General features: G+C 37.2%; 1 protein-coding gene across 3 annotated transcripts in view; it reads left to right on the top strand.

Moving 5' to 3' along the window:
• Window positions 1-17,597, top strand: part of SHROOM2 (shroom family member 2) — a 117,874-nt gene that overhangs the window by 26,235 nt on the left and 74,042 nt on the right. Inside the window, exon 1 of one of the 3 annotated variants that reach the window (XM_015640980.3) lies at window positions 16,978-17,075. The exons of the other annotated variants lie outside the window; for them this stretch is intronic. Within the exon in view, the coding sequence (XP_015496466.1) occupies window positions 17,073-17,075 (3 nt within the window). The 5' untranslated portion in view covers window positions 16,978-17,072. Of the gene's footprint in view, window positions 1-16,977; window positions 17,076-17,597 lie in introns of those variants that run through there. 3 annotated transcript variants of the gene reach the window in all.

Raw genomic sequence — 17,597 nt, 5'->3', positions numbered from 1 at the left:
AGGCACTCTGGCCTTCTTGTTGAAGAAGCTTTAGGAGCTGCTTAGCTTACCTTCCCATCTCCATTTCCATGTACCCCATTCATGTCTGAAATCAGGATTAATGCAAAATTTGCTATTTTGACAACCTTGGTGATCAGTTCACTATCATCTTCATGATGAGAAAGCTGTCAAATTTCCTCATGCAGTGCTGCTAAACATGTCTTAAACCTGCCCTTTAGAGCCCTAAGGTTCTTTAGTTCCCAAGGGCGAGCAATTGCCAGACTTCTGCTTTCATACATGTTGAATTCTTGGCCTTAGTTTTCAGTTGGCTGAACGAGGTTGCAAATAACATATCTTGCAAAGGAAGCACTTACTAGTGATAAGGAAGGACATCTTCCTTCTAATGTTAATCTGATTACTAAGGACTAATTGACTCAAAGCAGTTGAGAGTCAAGGAGCTTTAATTTCCTATTGTCCACCTGTACATGTAAACATCAAGATAAGAAGAGACTATGCATTTTTAAAAGTTTGGATTGCTTGGATTTATTTCTTAGAAGCTGGTATGCATTGCTTGTGCCTTGTTATTTATATTTACTGCTAAGTAAAATACTTGAGTTGAGAAGCCCTCCTGAACTTGTTGTTGGATATGAATTGATTATCAGAGCATGAGTCTCTTTCCCTGCATTTAGATTGTTTTGCTTGTGTTTGTTGTTTAGTGGGAATGGTGCATCATCTTGGGGCTTGAGGGTGGCACTATTTTAGTGGTAGACATGCTTTTTTAATTTTATGAAAGCATTTGTTCACATTGCTCTAGTTTTGGAGATACTTTAGAGGTGATATAATATATGCAAACAATGATGGATTTACTTCCCATGAAACAGGTAAGCAAGGCAGTGGAAGCTGGGGTGTTGGAAATAAATCCCCTTCAGGAAAGCTGTCTGATTGTTCTGCCTGTTTCCTCTGTGTCCACATTTGTTTGAAGGAGACAGTAAGATAGAAACTCAAGCCTGAATTAGGTTAGGATAAGACATGGGGAAATAATTCAGGCTAGCCACTATTACTCAGTTGAATTGAAGTTGGCCACAAGTTCCTTTGGAACCTCCTGTAAAGTGGGATTGTGTGGCATCCTTTGAAGACCCCAAAAAATTACAGAGATGCCTGAAAATGTTGCTGACCTGTATGTGCATCCATGCTTGGGAGCCCTTTCACAGCTGATGGGGGTAGCAGAGGAAGCGTTGCAGTTGACTGTACAGATCTGACAGTTGATTCTTTGGATTGATGTGTAGAGGAAGTCAGGGCAGGTGTAAAGTGTCTGAAAGCACCATTACTTGGAGTAAGACTCCACTCTACACTTTTATTTCTACACTGCTCTTGCATGAAAGGTAGGGAGCATACCTTCTCTAACCTGCTACTGAGTTATTTGTACTTCACCTGCAGTTCTAATTTCAGTTTCATGCTTATTCTAAGATTTAGCAAAAATGTTTGCTTGTATTGTACTTAGCCTGTAGTAGATGCTCCCTGTAAAGGATGGAACCAGTGATTAGAGTTCAGATGAGTCACTGCATTTTATTGTGCCCTTCAATTCTAATTTCTCTGGGTAGAGAAACAGTCACATTCAGCTATGTTTTGCATAGCAGGTTTTCATATTTGACTGGGTGTCTGAAAGACCCTGGTGCAAGCTTTTCATTGTTTGTATAGTTAACTGTGGGTCTGTGTTTCTTATCATTGGTAGAACTAACTTTTGAACCTGAAGATACTACTTCTGTTTCAGTTTGCTACACTTGAGGTGTCTATAAGCACATGCACATAGATTGAAATGGGGGAGAAAGGGCCCCCAGGTGAAGATATTCACATAAAGGTAATCTCCATTTTCCCTTTGTGTTTCAAAATGTGAAACAAACAATTACTTAGAGAAGAGAATTCTGGCCAAATAAACAAATAGAAAAACATGAGGTCTCAGTGTCCAGGAGCCTGACCACTACAAAAACTACAGAAGAAAGGAGCTATGCAGCTGATTTTTCTAGGATTATTGATCTACTTTCATGCAATGTAATTTGTCATTTGAGAATTTGAAAGACTTTGTTTTAAGTCATTGACTACAGTTTAAATTTTGTTTGGAGCATCAACACTGCATCTTGTATTACAACTACAGCTTGTACTAAGAAGAAATTTAACATCTTTTATGTGGCACAGTTTACTTCGTTATGATTTTTAAAAGTGCTGATTGGAAGACACAAGACACTCACTGAAAACTGGAAGTTAAACTTAGGTGGAGGTTGAAAACAGGAAGGAAAAAACCTTTTTCTCTTTCTTCACTTTTTCATTTGACTGCTTAAAAAGAAAGAGGAGATCAATGCTCCAATGAACAACAAGGAAAGATTTTTGAATTAGTTCTCAAATACTTTCTATTTTCAAAGAATGTTTGCTTTTGGGTATGTTTTTCAAGTAGAATATTTTGAACAGCTTCAGTTTTACGCTTTCATAGTTGTTGAGAATTTTAAGGACAGTAAAAACATATTTCAAATCAATAGGGTTTTAATAAGCTTTTAATAAGGAGAATATCTCTGTGAGAAAACTGAGGTTAAAACAAGGAAGTCTTATTTCTTGTTAAAAGTTTGGAGATTTAGACTTAAGAGAATAATGAAGCTTCTGTCCAGTGTGGCTAGGCCTTGAATTCTCTGGATTTTGTTGTTTGAAACCTGTCCTTAGACACATAGGATGTGTGAAGATAGATTTTGCTCCATGGGCAAAACAGAAGGTAGAGTGTACCATGTTACCTGAAGGATGTAGGATGTGTTTGTTCTGGGCAGACAAATCCTGAGTCTGAAAGGTGTTCTGTACAGCACTGAGTTTCACTCCAGTCCTTGCATCTTTTACAGGCTGCAGTACAGGTAACTGCAACTTTAAAAATATTTTTGCATTTACAAAGCAATGAGCACTGCGGGAAGTGCAATCTCCTCTGAAACCATACAGCCCATGTATGTGTTTTGTGGGTAGGAATCTGGGCTGCAGTAAACTCCTTAAGTTATGTTGCTCAGATAAGAAAGCAAAATATAGTACAGTGACGATAGTTGAGTGTGCATATAGTATATAGATCCCTTTTAAAATATGGGAGGGCTATGACCTTGCATTCCAGAGGAGATTAAGTAGAAAGCATCAGTAAAAGCCATCTGTAATCAGATTCTCTGCACAGTTTTTCCTTTAGCGCTTTTGATCTGAGATGAAGCCAGTGAGTGATGTGAAAGTTGCCTTAGCAGAGCATGAAACTTCTGAGCTTCATGCATTTGGCACATGTTCAAATGGCTCTGTGTGGGGTCAGTTGTACTTCAACCTTGAGCTTTAGGCATGCTGCTAGAGAGTTCAAGCACATTTATTTGTCCTCTACTTTCCTTAGTTAATATATTCTGTCTTAAAAGTGAAAATATTTAACAGAATGACTTTTTTTTCAGTTTTTACATGAGTCAGATGTTAAATGTCACGATCCAGATAGCTTTTCTTTTTTTTTTAACCACTTCCAAATTCAATTCCAATATTTTAGTTTGGGAGCTGGCCAAAATTAGCTGAGGAGTTTCTTATCTAGCCTCGTCATTCTTCAAGCATTCTCTTAAAACTCTCCTTGAGTCCAGAGAAATGAACTGGTAAAGTCTTGCTGTGTCTTAACTCTGCCTGCCCTGCATCTTGGCAAATGATGAATTAATAGAAATGTGCTTTAGCATTAAATATTTTGGCAATGATCCTACTTTGGTGTTGCTCAATGCAATAAAGAAATAGTAAATATTTCACAGTATTGCTTTCGTGGCAATTAAAGCAATAACTAATATTTGTGGTTATTTCATACTTTGGGACATAGCTGGTTATGATAACCTGCAGCAGTGTTGCTTGTTTATCCCTACGTACAATCTGAACAACTTATAAAAATAGTTAAAAAAAATATTTTGATTGGTGTTGTGTAGCAGTTGCCCTGAGTCTGAATGAAAACCTGTTAAAGGTCTGCATGTTTAGGCATTGCCCTAAAATAATTCCTTAATGCTCTCAAATGTTACCAGTGTGCTCATTTAACAAAGAGGTGTTTTGTGTCTTCAGCCACAGGACAGCTGCTGACGAGTGCACCTCGTCTGACTTGGTGTTTTTGCTTTCTTTCATTTTCCCCAGTTGATTCATTGATTTGGGTTTTTTTTTCTTGGCCCAGTACTCAAGTGCGAATGGGTGTACAGTCATGTTCATACAGTCATTTTTTTTCATGCCATGAAAAAGCTGTTTTGGTTTTTTTTCTGCAAAGCTCTTTAAAAATGCTCTTTTGCACTTTCCTGCCATTGACCGAGCAGACAGGCAGACTTTGAAGGCTAGATTCTGTATTTCATCCCTTGCATCTATCAGTTTGTTCAGCCTCTGGGATGTGGTCCTTGGCAAACAATGCACAGCCATTACAAGGCATGATAAATTTGTCGACTGCAAACCAACAGAGAGAATACCTAACTCAAATTTTATACATTGTAACTTAACCCCTCCCCCCAAGACAAGCTGCATATTTGATTAGCTTAGGCAAAACCCCACGTATTAACATTATTAGCATTGCAATGCTATAAATATTTCAGTGCAATTTATACTTGAGATAAAGGTAATATTCAGTACTGTGCAGAGGGACAGTCCAGTGTAGAAACTTTATGCTTGAAAGCAAAGGGAAGGGTCTTTATTTTAGGTGAAAGAGAAAAACTGTGACCTTATATGTTCTTTAGGTTTTCTACATTGTAATTTTGATGCTAGAGCTGTGTTTGACAAGGGGAATAGCTGGGGTGGGGTGGGAAAGGCCACGTTAGCACCACCTGCTCAGCATCTTGTCTGCTCAAGCAGGAGCCCCACGTTCCCCTGGGTCCTCCGGGCTGCTCGAGCAGCCTCCCCTGCTGCCTCCCATGGGCCGGTGGGCAGGAGCTGTGGGAAGGAGGGAGGTGGCTGTGGCCAGCAAACCTCACCATGGCCTCTCACTAGGGCCGGTGCAGCTTTGCTTTCTGGTCCAGTGCCAGGAGACTGCTTGGAGTTGTACATTGATGGAATTGCACTTTGTTTTTCTGCCTTTGGTAACAGGCCAACATAAAAGTAAAATAAAACTGTCAGGTAAGGGAAGATTTTTATTTAATATTCTATTTCCCTTTTTATTTTTCGACTTTTTTCCCCTCATTAAAATGAAAAACTAACTTCTGGAACAGCTCATAGTGTTGTAGATTACAGGTGATGCTACTCTGTGGAAAGAAGTTGACTGTTAGGGTTTTGGAGTTAAAGTAACTTCTTCCACTGTGTTCTTCAGAAAACTGGCATGTTGCAAAATGAAGTTACCTTAAAAGTGCTTTTTAATTATATCATTTACTGTACTGAAAATATCTGTAATGTTGAAATTGACTAAAAAGTGACTTTTCCTATTAGTTTCATTTTGCATGGAGTTTGTGCTGATAAATCTTATGTATAATTTTTATATCAGCAAATGAGAAGCCTTTTTTTACTTGTCTCTTCTGATAGAAGACTAATTTTCTAAATTAATGGGGTTTTTTTCTGGCCCAGTGCTGCTTACATCTTAAATCCTCTTGACAAGCAGAGCAACTGTTGTGCTCCTTCTGCATATGTATAATTAAGAGGCTGATTATATTCCCTCCTAATTTAGATTATCATCCTGAAGAAAAAAATGTGTTCCTTTCGCAAAAGGAATGCTGAAAGGCAGAGGTGCAACACAATACCAGCATGGAGGAAAGCATTACCAATTAATAACACTTATCAGGAGAAGTAGTATTGTGTTCCTTATCACAAGACCATTTTTAAGGTTGCACAATTTGTGAAACTCAGCCAATTTTACCTTGCTTGCACTTGCAAACATGTCACTGTAAGAATCCTGAAAATGCATTTTTGGTTTAGAGTGAAATAGGCAATGTTTTTATCCAGGTTTGAGTCTTAGTTTCAAGTTTGTGGAAAACTTTTAAAATTACACTTTTACAGCTTTAAGCCATTTTAGTGAGTACATTGTAGCCCTATTAAGTACACTAACTTAGTGGTTTGTTCGCTGTTTTGTGCTAAGCTCTTGGAAAATTGATACTGAGGTAACAAGCTGTAGTTGTGACAGCCGATGATAGGGCTGGCTCTGTGGCAGCACACTGTCTGGTCCTGTATCTTTTAGAAGATCACTGTGGAGAATTTATGTCCAATAGAATTTATGCTCCTTGTATTCCTCTGGAGATTTGCTTACAGTGAAGTAATGAATTGGGAAAATTAGTAGCATTTAATGCCACTCTAGTGGCTCTGCCAGGTAGTGCTGAGAGGGTGAACTTCCAAAGCAGAGTGAATACTCTCTGTACAGAGTTCCTGTTTTAGTCCCACAAAGTTGCTGAACAACATAGCTGTGTATTGGACCCCAAAAGTGCTTCATTCACTTTTGTCAATAACAAAAGTCTCCCAACTAAAAGGTCTTTTTATTGCACATTGGGCCTCACTGATAAATAGGAAATATCACAGTTCCAGTATAAAATGTAGTACAACAGTATTTCAGAATTAGTGTGTGGATATATCTCTGGATCACAGCCTTTTAAACTTCATAGAAGAATCACCACACCAAAAGAGTTCAAAAATAGGAATGGTAAAACTGAAGACTTCAAATATTATGTACTAAAAGCATAATGCTTTCAGAATAGTAATTTAAATTTTGAAATAATATTGAAATACAAATAATAATTATAGCAGATAACTGATAAAAGAGGGAAGAGATTTGCCTTTGAAATGAGAACTATGAATGCAAGACAGAAACTTGTGGTTTGGATAACCATATGGAAAATGAAGTGAAATTTTATCTGTAAACCTAAATTGGATGATGCCCAGGCAAGGAAAAACCTATGACTGATAACAGTTATGGATCTGTTTTAGCTCTAATCTTGTATGTAGCCAACCTGTCTCTCCAAGTAACTAGTTAATATTTCAAAGTAAGAAAATTCCTGCATATTCTGCATAGGAGCATAAACCAATGCATAGAGAAGGAAGGAAGGAAGAGGTACTGTCTAACAGATACCCTATGCTTGCTTTAACTGATAGTGTCCATGCACTTGAGAGATCTTAATGAAATGTTTTTACTTAGAGTTACTTCACGCAGCTCAGAAAATATGTGAACGCAGCAGGAGTCTCTGCAGCTTTCCTCAAATAATGAAATGGGAATTCTAGGTCTTTTACTGCAGAGTTATCTAACTTCCTGCACTTCAGTCTTACTCACGCTCCGGAAACTCCCAAATGTAAAAAGCTATGGTTCTTCCCTCTCTTGAGTGACTCAAGAGGTATCAACCTCAGCCCACAGCAGCACAATATCACAGCTGCTAATATCTAGCTATGTGGTGTGGAACCAGACCAACTTAGACTATTGGTAGCCCATCTCTGCTTTCCTGTATCTTGGCAGGAACAAGTGTGTTGTTCTCCACAGTTCACTAGAAATTAAGCATTCAGCTTAGTGGGAGGGGGCTGAGAGTTTTGGGATGGGCTCCCAAAAGGTGCATTTGCACCTCCATCAGACAAGAAAAATCTAAGAACGTCAGTGCAACTTGTCTCCAAAGTTCCTATCAGCTGCATGTCTTTCTGGTGTATCTGTGTACTGTTTTTCAAGTGCTTGTGAAGGTACAGACCCTTGTTTCTGAAACATGAGATGAACATAAACAGGAGGAACTGAGACATGGGAATTCAGGCTTCTCAAACTGCTTAATAGTTCTTGAGGTAAAGAAACAAACAGCAACACAGGAAGTATAGGAGTAGCTGTCTAGTTGGATTTGTACTAAGTGACCTGCTTAGTAAAAGGCTTGCAATACATTCTTGATCTCAACAGTCCTTAATGTTTATGTATTAATAATACACCCTTTTAATACTAAAATAAAAGCAAAAGTTCCAAGTCTACTTTTAGGAATATCATTTATTTTTTATATTAAAAGGAGAGTTACAGTTATGAGTAAAGATAGCAAAGTTCATCATCAGGAGCTGAGACTGGACACATACTTCAAAATAATTCATTAATTGGTCTTCAGGTCCATAGCTAGCTGAACAAGTAACTCCAGAGGTTTACAAATTGGTCATTATAGTGCCTAATGTTTAGTTCCTAGAAATGGATATGCAGTTTTATAGTAATTAAGTGCTTGAAATAGGTAATCCAGAAACCTCCCTGTTAAGCAAGGAGCTATTTAAAGGAGTATCTTAGTATGAACATCTGTACGGAGAAACAGTACAAATTCTCCCAGGTTAATTCAGAGGGGAGAGTCAGTGGAAGGTACCCCTGTTGCTGCTTTAGTCAAGCCTTCAACTTTCTTTTTAGTATGATAAATAAAATTTTATTAAAATGTTTCCCTGCAATTTGGAGCATAAAAAATACCGATTTGGCAGATAATTTAAATACAGTACAAACAAAATTTTTCAGTATGTCACTGTTGTTGCATACAATGTACTATAGTATGTGATTGAAATTTTTATCATTCAGAAAAATAGATTGTTTCTCTGGTGTTTTAAGTGATTGATATCTTTCTAGAACTTAAGATGTAGCTAAATCCTGTACTATTCCTAGTTTATAATTCAGTCTCAGCCTACATGCATAGCTCTTAAGCATAAAACAAAATTCAGTGTTTTTGTCTAGGGGGTTCTTTGTACTTCTACCCTTTGAAAAATCAGGTCTCTGCTCAGAACATGCTTTTGAGGAAAGGCAGGTTGTGGTGACAAGCTTGAGAAGAAAAAGCAAGTTTTGAATGGAACTACTGCTGGCAGTGGGTAGGCTCTACAGAAAACCATGCTGCTTTTTCCCTGAATATGGTCATAAGAACATACCTGTGGAAAATTGTTAGGACTATTAAACAGTAGTTTAAAATACTGCTTTGCTCCCAGCTCTTGCATGCTTCAGTGTTAGGCTTTTAAGATGTGTCTTCTCTGGAAGAAAAGCAGCTGTTGCATCACATTTATTAATAACACAGACAGGATTTTGTGGGTTCCACAAAATACTCAAATTCCTTGCCCTGTTACTGACTTTTTTCAGGATGTCAATACAGGCAGTCTTTAAATGGTCTGTCAGCTATCAAGATGAGCAAGTACAACAAAATCTCCTGTGCAGTGTGGTATTTAAACATTCAACCCCCTGCCAGCACTGACATCCTAAACTGGTGTGCTCAGGCATGAATTTTTCATGAGTGTGGTTACATGCTGCTGGAATACACGTTCCTGAGATGCAGTCATGTTTGCTGGCATGGGCAGCAGTGGGAGAAAAGAAGCTCTGTATATGACGCTTGTGTAAATGTACAGTGGTACCACCACCAATGTCAGGAAATAAAGTGTAATTATAAATTTTCTCCTATGTTGCAAGAGCTATCATACAGACATTTTTCCCAAAATTCCACTCATACTTGTGTGAGTGCTGCATAGTGAAGTTGCAAATTGTGCTGCCTGAGCAGAATGTGTCTTATAGTGAGTGCATCTGCACAGATGACAGATACTTTTGCCAAACAAAAATACAGATGTTTGTCAAACTGAGTAGTTTTGTCATAATTAAATACACATTTTTTAGTCAGGAAAAACAGCTAATTGTGTGAGTAATGTTTTGATATGTCTATTTTTTAAGTCTTTGAAGTAATGTGCCTGCTCCTAGAGCAAAGTTAGGCCAGTAACATATGTAATACAATAAAGCTTTTGAAAAAAGGCCTGCAAAGTAAAGCCAGTTTGAAAAATGTCCATTTAGAGTAGTAAGCATGCTCTAACTTCTGAATATAAGAATTCTTGAGTACTACATTATAATTTACTATTAAATCCATGCTGCTTTTTGAAGTTTCTATTTGTGTAAATTTACAATCTGTGGTGCTTTTAGTGTATTTATTGATAATTCACAGAACAATCCTATAATTTCTTAAAAAAAAAAATCAAAAATCATTGACCCGGTATAATTATCTTAATGGGTAATTATCTCTCATTAATCCTAGGAAGAATTAAGCCTCTGAAATAGAGAAAAGGTGGCAGGATACTCATGGAGATGCCAGAAATGGTTGCATATCTAATTCCTATGGTGAATTTTTTCATGAGGAAGGAACTTCTTCCAATGTTCTGTGATTACATAAAATAAAGAGGTTTTAAGTAATGGTATATAGAACAAACTACACAAAATGAAGAATTTGAAATTATGAACATCTAGACTTGTTTAGAAAAAAGGAAAATTTCTTTTGAAGAAAAATTTGCGTTTGCTGTGCCAGACAGGGGTTTGTTAGCCTTTTTTTATTGTTGTTGTTGGCTTTGCTTGGTTTGGTTTGGTTTTTTGTTAGATCTGAAATATAAGGTAACAGAGTACTGATGGCTAGAGGAAAAAGGGCAGGGATGTCTTGGAGTGTAAATTGCTACAGATTAGTTCCTCTCCACAGAACCGAATGTTCCTTTTCTCAGCTTCCAAACTCAGAACAGACTTAAGATTGGTGCTTAACTCTAACTGCATGAATGTTTCATCCCCTGCTCCTCCAAGTATGTGCCTTAGGAAGGCAGATGAGTATTATTCCATCTTGACAATAAACTGCATAAAACACAGGTGTTTTTTTTTTATTGACATGCTCTTTTTATTTCTGGAACATCATGAGAGATTTACATTGATGGTATTAACAGTCTGCCTCTAGAAAAGCAGGCCCCTCTCTGACCATACCAGGCAGCTTAGTTATTGCAAGCTGGCAAAAATGGACCTCAGCAAGTAAAAACTGCCATGCAGTCCTTTCCAACTTCCTTTGTGAACTGTGTTTGGTAATTTTAGGAGCAATCAGATTGCAGTTCCTGCCCTAGAAAAATATATTCAGTGCTGAATTTAGTGTTTGCTGCTTCATCTTTTCATGTTTGACTCCTGGGTCAAAGTGGAGTGAGGGAAGTTCTCTTCCTTTACTGAGGCAGTAATAAGAACAGAAGACGAACTAAGGGCAAGGTTACCCAGACCTTTTTTATTTCTATACTAGTATGCCTTTTTTTTTTTTTTTTTTTTTTCTTGAGGGTCATCCTACTTGCTTCCAAGTTTTTATTTCTCTAAGAATGAAGAATTGAAATGGTGTGCATAGTGCACAGCAGAAACATGGCTTTCATATAGTGGGAGCAGATATATGCATCTATTTAGTTTAAAGTACTACATACTTACAGTAAACAGGGTTGTATAAATTATATAAAGGTGAATCAAGACATCTTTAGGTTTTGTTAAATAAACACTGTTTTAGCACTGGGGTGGGGGAGGAAAGGATAAATGTGTCTTCTTCTTTGAACTTGGCTTTAAATATTTGAATTGTTGAGAAAGATGGTGGCAAAGGATGGTTTCAGTCTGTAATTTGGATACACTGTGAATGTGCATATGAATTCTGAACAGAGATCAAAAGTTAATGTAAAGAACAAATTCTGTTAAAGTTTAAAGCACTCAAATTTTAGGAGGAGCCTGACCCTTCTTTTGAAGTCTTTTGTTTGTTTTCTTTGCAGAGGAGTGGATGAGGGAATCAACGAAGACATAGTTTAAAATTCAGCACCTTACTGAGCCTCTTTTTTCTTTAAAGTTGAATAATTTTGCAAAGCAGAGAAATCTTGCTGAAGAAATTGCTATCAGTTATTAAGAGAGTAGGTCATTCTCATTGTTTGCTAGATTTTTGTTTAGATGTGTAATGTTATGTTCTGTTCGTAGTTGTGGGTTCTTAAATACTTTAAAAGTAACTATTACAAGTAACTTTTACTTTTGGGATAAAATCACATTTTCAAGAATGTGATTACAAAAATTACTGGAAAATGTTATACTTTCTCATTGTCTCAGAAGTGAGCATTTGTGCTATCACAAAAATGGAGGATCCCAAACAACAGCTGTGATTAAAATCAAATGATGGTATAAGTTAGTAAAGATAAGCATTCTGTTAAAAATGGGCTGTTCAAGAGAAAGTATTTAAAATGGAAACCAAATACTCTGTAAAATTCCTGTGGGTTTTGGCAGACCCATCATAGTGCTTTTTGAAACTAATAGGTAGTGAAGCAGTTTTTTTTCTGTTACTACGTCTTAATCAGAGCTACCTGTGTCTGTGTAGCTTTTTTTTTTTTTTTTTTAAACCACAGCAATCTGTAGACATAGGCATAGATGCAACTTAAATTTTTGTAAATGGTCACATTTAGTCTGATAGACTGTATGAAATAGCTTAAATTTATTTTTGGTAAGTAATACTGTTTCCATCCACTAGGTCTTTCAATGTCTGTTTCTCAGACCTTTACAAACAAACTACAAGTTGATGAAACTGGTCTTTCCCTTTTTTAATTAATGCACAGTCTTATCTACATGATCAGACAGATACATTCAGGGTTTTTTAAAATCTGATTTGTCAGTAACGCTTACTCTTTCCCTAATTATGCAGTGGTTTTTTTAGGTTGCTGGATTGCATTCGGTCTGTTTTTGTTAAGGGCACATTGGCAAATGATGACATTATTTTCCTGGGATGGACAGGAAGGCAGAAAGATAAACCAGTGTTGTTGAAAGCATACGATAGTTGCAAAGTAAAAAACTTTGAGCCTTATGATCAGAAAGATTACTTTGTCAGGTCATATTTTTCCTCTTGGAAGTCTGTTCCTGTTATCAGTTTAAATAGATAAAATACAAGTTGTTTCTAGGCATAACCTCTTATAAACCATTCTTATCATTGTTCATAATAGCTGAAAGTACAAAAATGTAGACCTATAAAAATGCTTTATGTTAACTGCACAGATTGCACACATAAACAGCCTATATATATAGTCATCCATAAGTAAACTTGGACAAGTAAATATGGATAATCCAGCTCTATCAAACTTCTCTGCTAGGAGGTTTGTTAGAATAAGTAAACTGCATATAGAGAAAGCAGTTCTCTTTGGGTCAGCTGGCTATTTCTTTTCATAGCACAATTTTTCACTCCATTCTTATACAGATTATGTTGTCATTTGGAAGGAAAAAACAAAGATAGCAAAATATGTTTTAAAACAGTGTAAGGCATCTGTGGGTACAAGATGGGTTCCTCTGGGGTGGATGTGCCATTAGCTTCTGTAAAGCGCAAAACCGAACTTACAGCTAGAAGTAAATGGGAGTTATTTCTCAGTAATTTTTTAACAAATTGTGTACAGATTATCTGAATGAGTGCTGTACCAAACAGCAGTAGGAAGGTGTTTAGATGTTGGTGATGTGCTAGGAAAAAAAAAAAATCAAACTTTAAGCTATGCTTTGCAAGTGTTACTTTGGTATGAGGGAGGGATAGCACTGAAGTTGTTTAGTTTCAGGATCAACACTACACTTCTGCCATCACCCCTGCTTCCAGAACCATCACTCACTTCAGTCTTTTCCCCTCTTGTCTTGGACTTATTCTTACTCCAGGTAAGCTGAGTCTGTTTTGGCTTTGCTCTGCCCTGGGTGCCAGTCTAGGGTTGTGGGGCTGTAAGAGCTAGGGAGCTTCCCTGAGGATCTTGTGCTGCCCGAGGGGAGCTCTTGCATAGAAAGATTTCCAAAGACTGCTACAGTCTGTGTTTAGTTGCTTTGTAGATGTGGAATATATGCAGACATGCTGCTCTGGCATGTGGGCAAATATTATTTAGAAGCTGTAAAATGTAATGAGTAAAGCTCAGATACTAATGGCAAAAAAACCAGCTAGAGTCCTTGACACTCAGCCGCCCCACTTTTATTTTATTTTTTTTTTTAAACCAAGGGTTTCTGGGGCTTTGTGGGTTCTGGGTTTTTGTTGTGTTTTTTTTTTTGTTTGTTTGTTTGGGTTTTTTAAAATATTATTATTAATTTATTTCTAGTAAAATTGTTGAGCAGTGATGAAGTTTCCAACTTCTGATGCTGAAACAGTGAAATCACTTTGAAAAAAACCTTTAAAAATAAACATCTGTTGTTCATTTTTTTAAAAAGCTACAAATCTACATGAAGTTTCTCTTCCTGATAATTTTCATCTGGAAATTGTTATCATTAGTTTCTTGGGGGAGAGTTTCATTAAATTTTTAACTTCAAGTACTTTAATTGGTCTTCAGTCCTTAACAGCCCTGTGTTTTAAAGAAACAGATATTATAACAGTAACTTCTAGACATAGTGGCTGATGATTAATAATTGGAAAGATTTTCTCACAGGCTTATAGTAGGTATTATTTTGAATGTAGGTTGAACTAAAATATTTGTCAGTTTATTTATGAATTGTTAAAGAGGGAAGTGGTGGATGTGTTACCATACTTCTTAAACATTTCTGGCATGATGAACTCTGAAGTTAGGTTTCAGCCTGGAGTCAGTTTTTACAGCTCTAATAAATCCCCCACAAAAATGGCCTGTTCTAGTGGAAGTGACAGCAGCCCTTTGTCAAAACAGTGGCATGGACACCATTATAAAAAACTTAATAAATACCTGAACTATATTAACTGTTCAAAATATGATGCTTTTTTCCAAGCAGAAACCAACAAAGGAAAAGATTTCTGGGTTAATATGCAAATATTTAAATACATTCAATAACAAGCAATTGGAACATGACTAGAAATTGTGATACTGTGTCCTGTTACTGAACTCTATCCTTTAAAAAAAATTTCCATTTTGATATTTAAGAATCACTTGTTGACAGATGGGAGGGCTTCTGCCAGCTCAAGGTCTGTGTGGCACAATGTGGGACACTTTGAAAGAGCAGCTGGGCGAGGGGGATTTCTCTGCCTGTTCAGTGGTTTTGTGACAGTGACCATGAACTGTTTCCCTTGGGTCTAGGGAAGAAAGAAATTGCTGTGACGGAAATACATTGTCCTGGACTAAACATTCCTAAAATTTAATGTTGTTTGTTGTAATGTTTAAATATAATCTCAGGGAGAGCACTTATGGATAGTGGCTGTGGGGTGTGCAATTATGATACCAGGCAAAAGGAAGTTCTGCCTTCTGTGTTGAGCGTCACCAAATGCAGCAGACACCCACCTGCCTATTCAAAGTGCAGCAATTGCCAAGTTAATAATATTGGATAATATTGCATGGGCACAGAGTTTGCAAGTAGGTAGCCCATCATTAAGTTGTTTTTTTGTGGTGGTGTTTAAAGTTCATGTTGAGTAGTTAATGCTAACTGTTAAACCTGCAGTCTGTGGGAAGAGGTGGTTCAGGGTTACAGGTACCCTCCATTGATGTCAAGGTTTGTATGGAATTCCTTGCTTTGTTGCAGCCATGCTGCATTGTTTAGGGCCTTGTTTACATATATGCTTCTGCACCCATCTGTAAAATGGGGCTGGAGTTTCTTCCCTGCCAGGTGTCCTTCCAACACTCTCTTTCGAAGTCCATGTCGAGTGGGAGAGATGTGTAGCAATGTAAAGTCAAATGCATTAGCCTTGCCCAACTTCTAGTGTATGCATGCCTGTGTGTGATGCTGTACATATACACACACACACCTATTGTCTTTGGATCAGTTAGGTCCTGCTGGAGTTTGCACCCCATTTTTATTCTCCCTCAGCTTGAGCCGTGCGTGCTGCTGGTGAATGCAGCCTTTGCCACTCAAGAATGCATTTGCAGAATGTATAGCTGGAGTCAGACCTGTTAGTTTTCTGTTCATTCCTTAAAGTTACACAAATGCCAGACTTCAACTGTAGAGTTTCTCTTTTATTTAATGCTTTGCAAATCAAAATAATTGACACTTTCCACATTTTATTTGATCTTTGACAAAGATTGTTAGGTTTGTGGAAAAACTGTATTAGATACTCATAATACAAACAGCCACAGAAACATTTCTTGGCTGTACAAGAAATGAATTATTATAAGCTAGTTTATCACAGCTGATAGCAGAATGCTGATAAGTGGTGCTGTTTTTTCCTGTGTTTGTCTTTGGGTTTGGGTTTCCATCCCGTCTCCCACCCTGTCCAAAGAGAGCACAGACAAGAAACTGTTGGCTTGGTAAACAAAACTAGATCTCTCATATGACACAGCATTTCCCCAACCTGTCTCCTGCTTGTTTATACAGGTGCCTATAGAGGAATGTGGGTATTTTAAGTAAAGCATCAGACCTGATAAAAACATAAATGTAGGGGTCACATGCTGGAATTGGTGCTCCTCATCAACACTGCAGCAGTTCAAAGCTGGAAAGATAGGACATTATTTTCCCCTTTCTCTTTATTACCAACAGGGGAATACAGACTTGTAAATATCCTTTGAATATGTTTGTGTATCTAGCTGTTAGATATTTTCTCCATCTTTCAAGCCTCTGTCTTCTTTTTACAAGAAGAATTTTGCATACTAGATTTACATATGTTGTTTTCTCATTCTTTTTTTTTTTTAAATCCTCATATCTGCATTTTGAATCAGTGTTTCTTCCTGTTTTGTGGATGTGATGTAAGCAAAAATAAATTTGGGAAGATGCGACAATAAATATAGATACTGTCATGATGGCAAAGTCTGCAATCACAATCCTCCCTGATGCCCAGATCCCAAAGTTTGCTTTTGCTCTTGGCTGTAAGGAAGGTCATCAGGGACAGCAGGGTGAGAGATACTGTCTAAGCAGATGCTTTTGGTCAACAAACATCCTTTTCATCTCCTTTTGAAACCACTTTCTTTGGTAGCATACCAACATCACTGCTAAGGATAGGAAGTCAACATGTTTACATTTGTTGATTTAGCATAGTATGAGGGTATGGTTTTTTAGTACATAACAAAAACATGGTTTGAGGGCGTTTCTAGAACCTTTGCTCATTCAAGATAAGCTGTGTAACTCTATATGTTTGTTGAAGGCTTATGCCTGTTATTTATAAGAAAATAAGGTGTTGATTGTTTTTCTTCTATGTCTTTTGTTTCCTGCTATTGCTATAAAAATGCTAAGATGTGTGTGCTTATGGGAGTTCAGTTCCTGCTGGGTTACATCCGGTCATATCTGCCAGCTGACAGTGACTGAGGCAGATCTCTTCTTCCTGACTGTTCTTGAAAGACTTCATCTTAAAACCTCCCTCTGCATTTTCAAGGCTTTTTCAGCTATTGACCTAGTTTTTCTGGACACCTGAAATCCTAAAAGAAATTGTTGCTAGGTAGATGAGTAATACAGGCTTCAGTCTTGAAAGTTGGGCTTAAATCCTGAACACAGCATAGCACAGCTGACTCTAAGGATGGTGAGTGAAATACATTTGTGACTGAGGTGTGACAATGACATTTTTGAGTGTATTTACTAGTTCTAAAATGTTTATGTATTTGGTTGGTATTTACACTTCTAGTTAAGGTCTGATGAGATGGAAAGTTACTCAGTGGGTGAATAAATAAAGACAATAAGTGTTAAAACTAATAGAAGAAAGCCTGAAGTAGAAGCTGGAATGGCATTGTCCAGTTTTGCACAAAGAACACAGGTTAATATAGCAGTATATACCAAGAGGGCCTTTTCCTCGTTGATATTTTTGGCTGTGTTTCTTTATATGTTGCAAAGCCTAATGCTTTTAGTTGTTATGACTAAAGGAAGGACTTCTAGTGTAACAGAAGAAATTGTATTTTTTCCTGTCTAACTTTCCCATTTCCACTTAAAAGTATGTTGTCAAGTAGAATCATATCTGTACAGCCATTTGGGGATCTGAGTATGAAAGGTTTAAATTTAGTCAGATTGAAAAGACTTCTACCGTGAATGGATGTGTAGTTTTTATTCT

Source organism: Parus major, chromosome 1 (genome assembly GCF_001522545.3).
Source record: "Parus major isolate Abel chromosome 1, Parus_major1.1, whole genome shotgun sequence".
Classification (NCBI taxonomy): Eukaryota; Metazoa; Chordata; class Aves; order Passeriformes; family Paridae; genus Parus; species Parus major.
The sequence above is the reverse complement of the archived record's forward strand: the minus strand, read 5'-3'. Positions and strand labels throughout refer to the sequence as shown.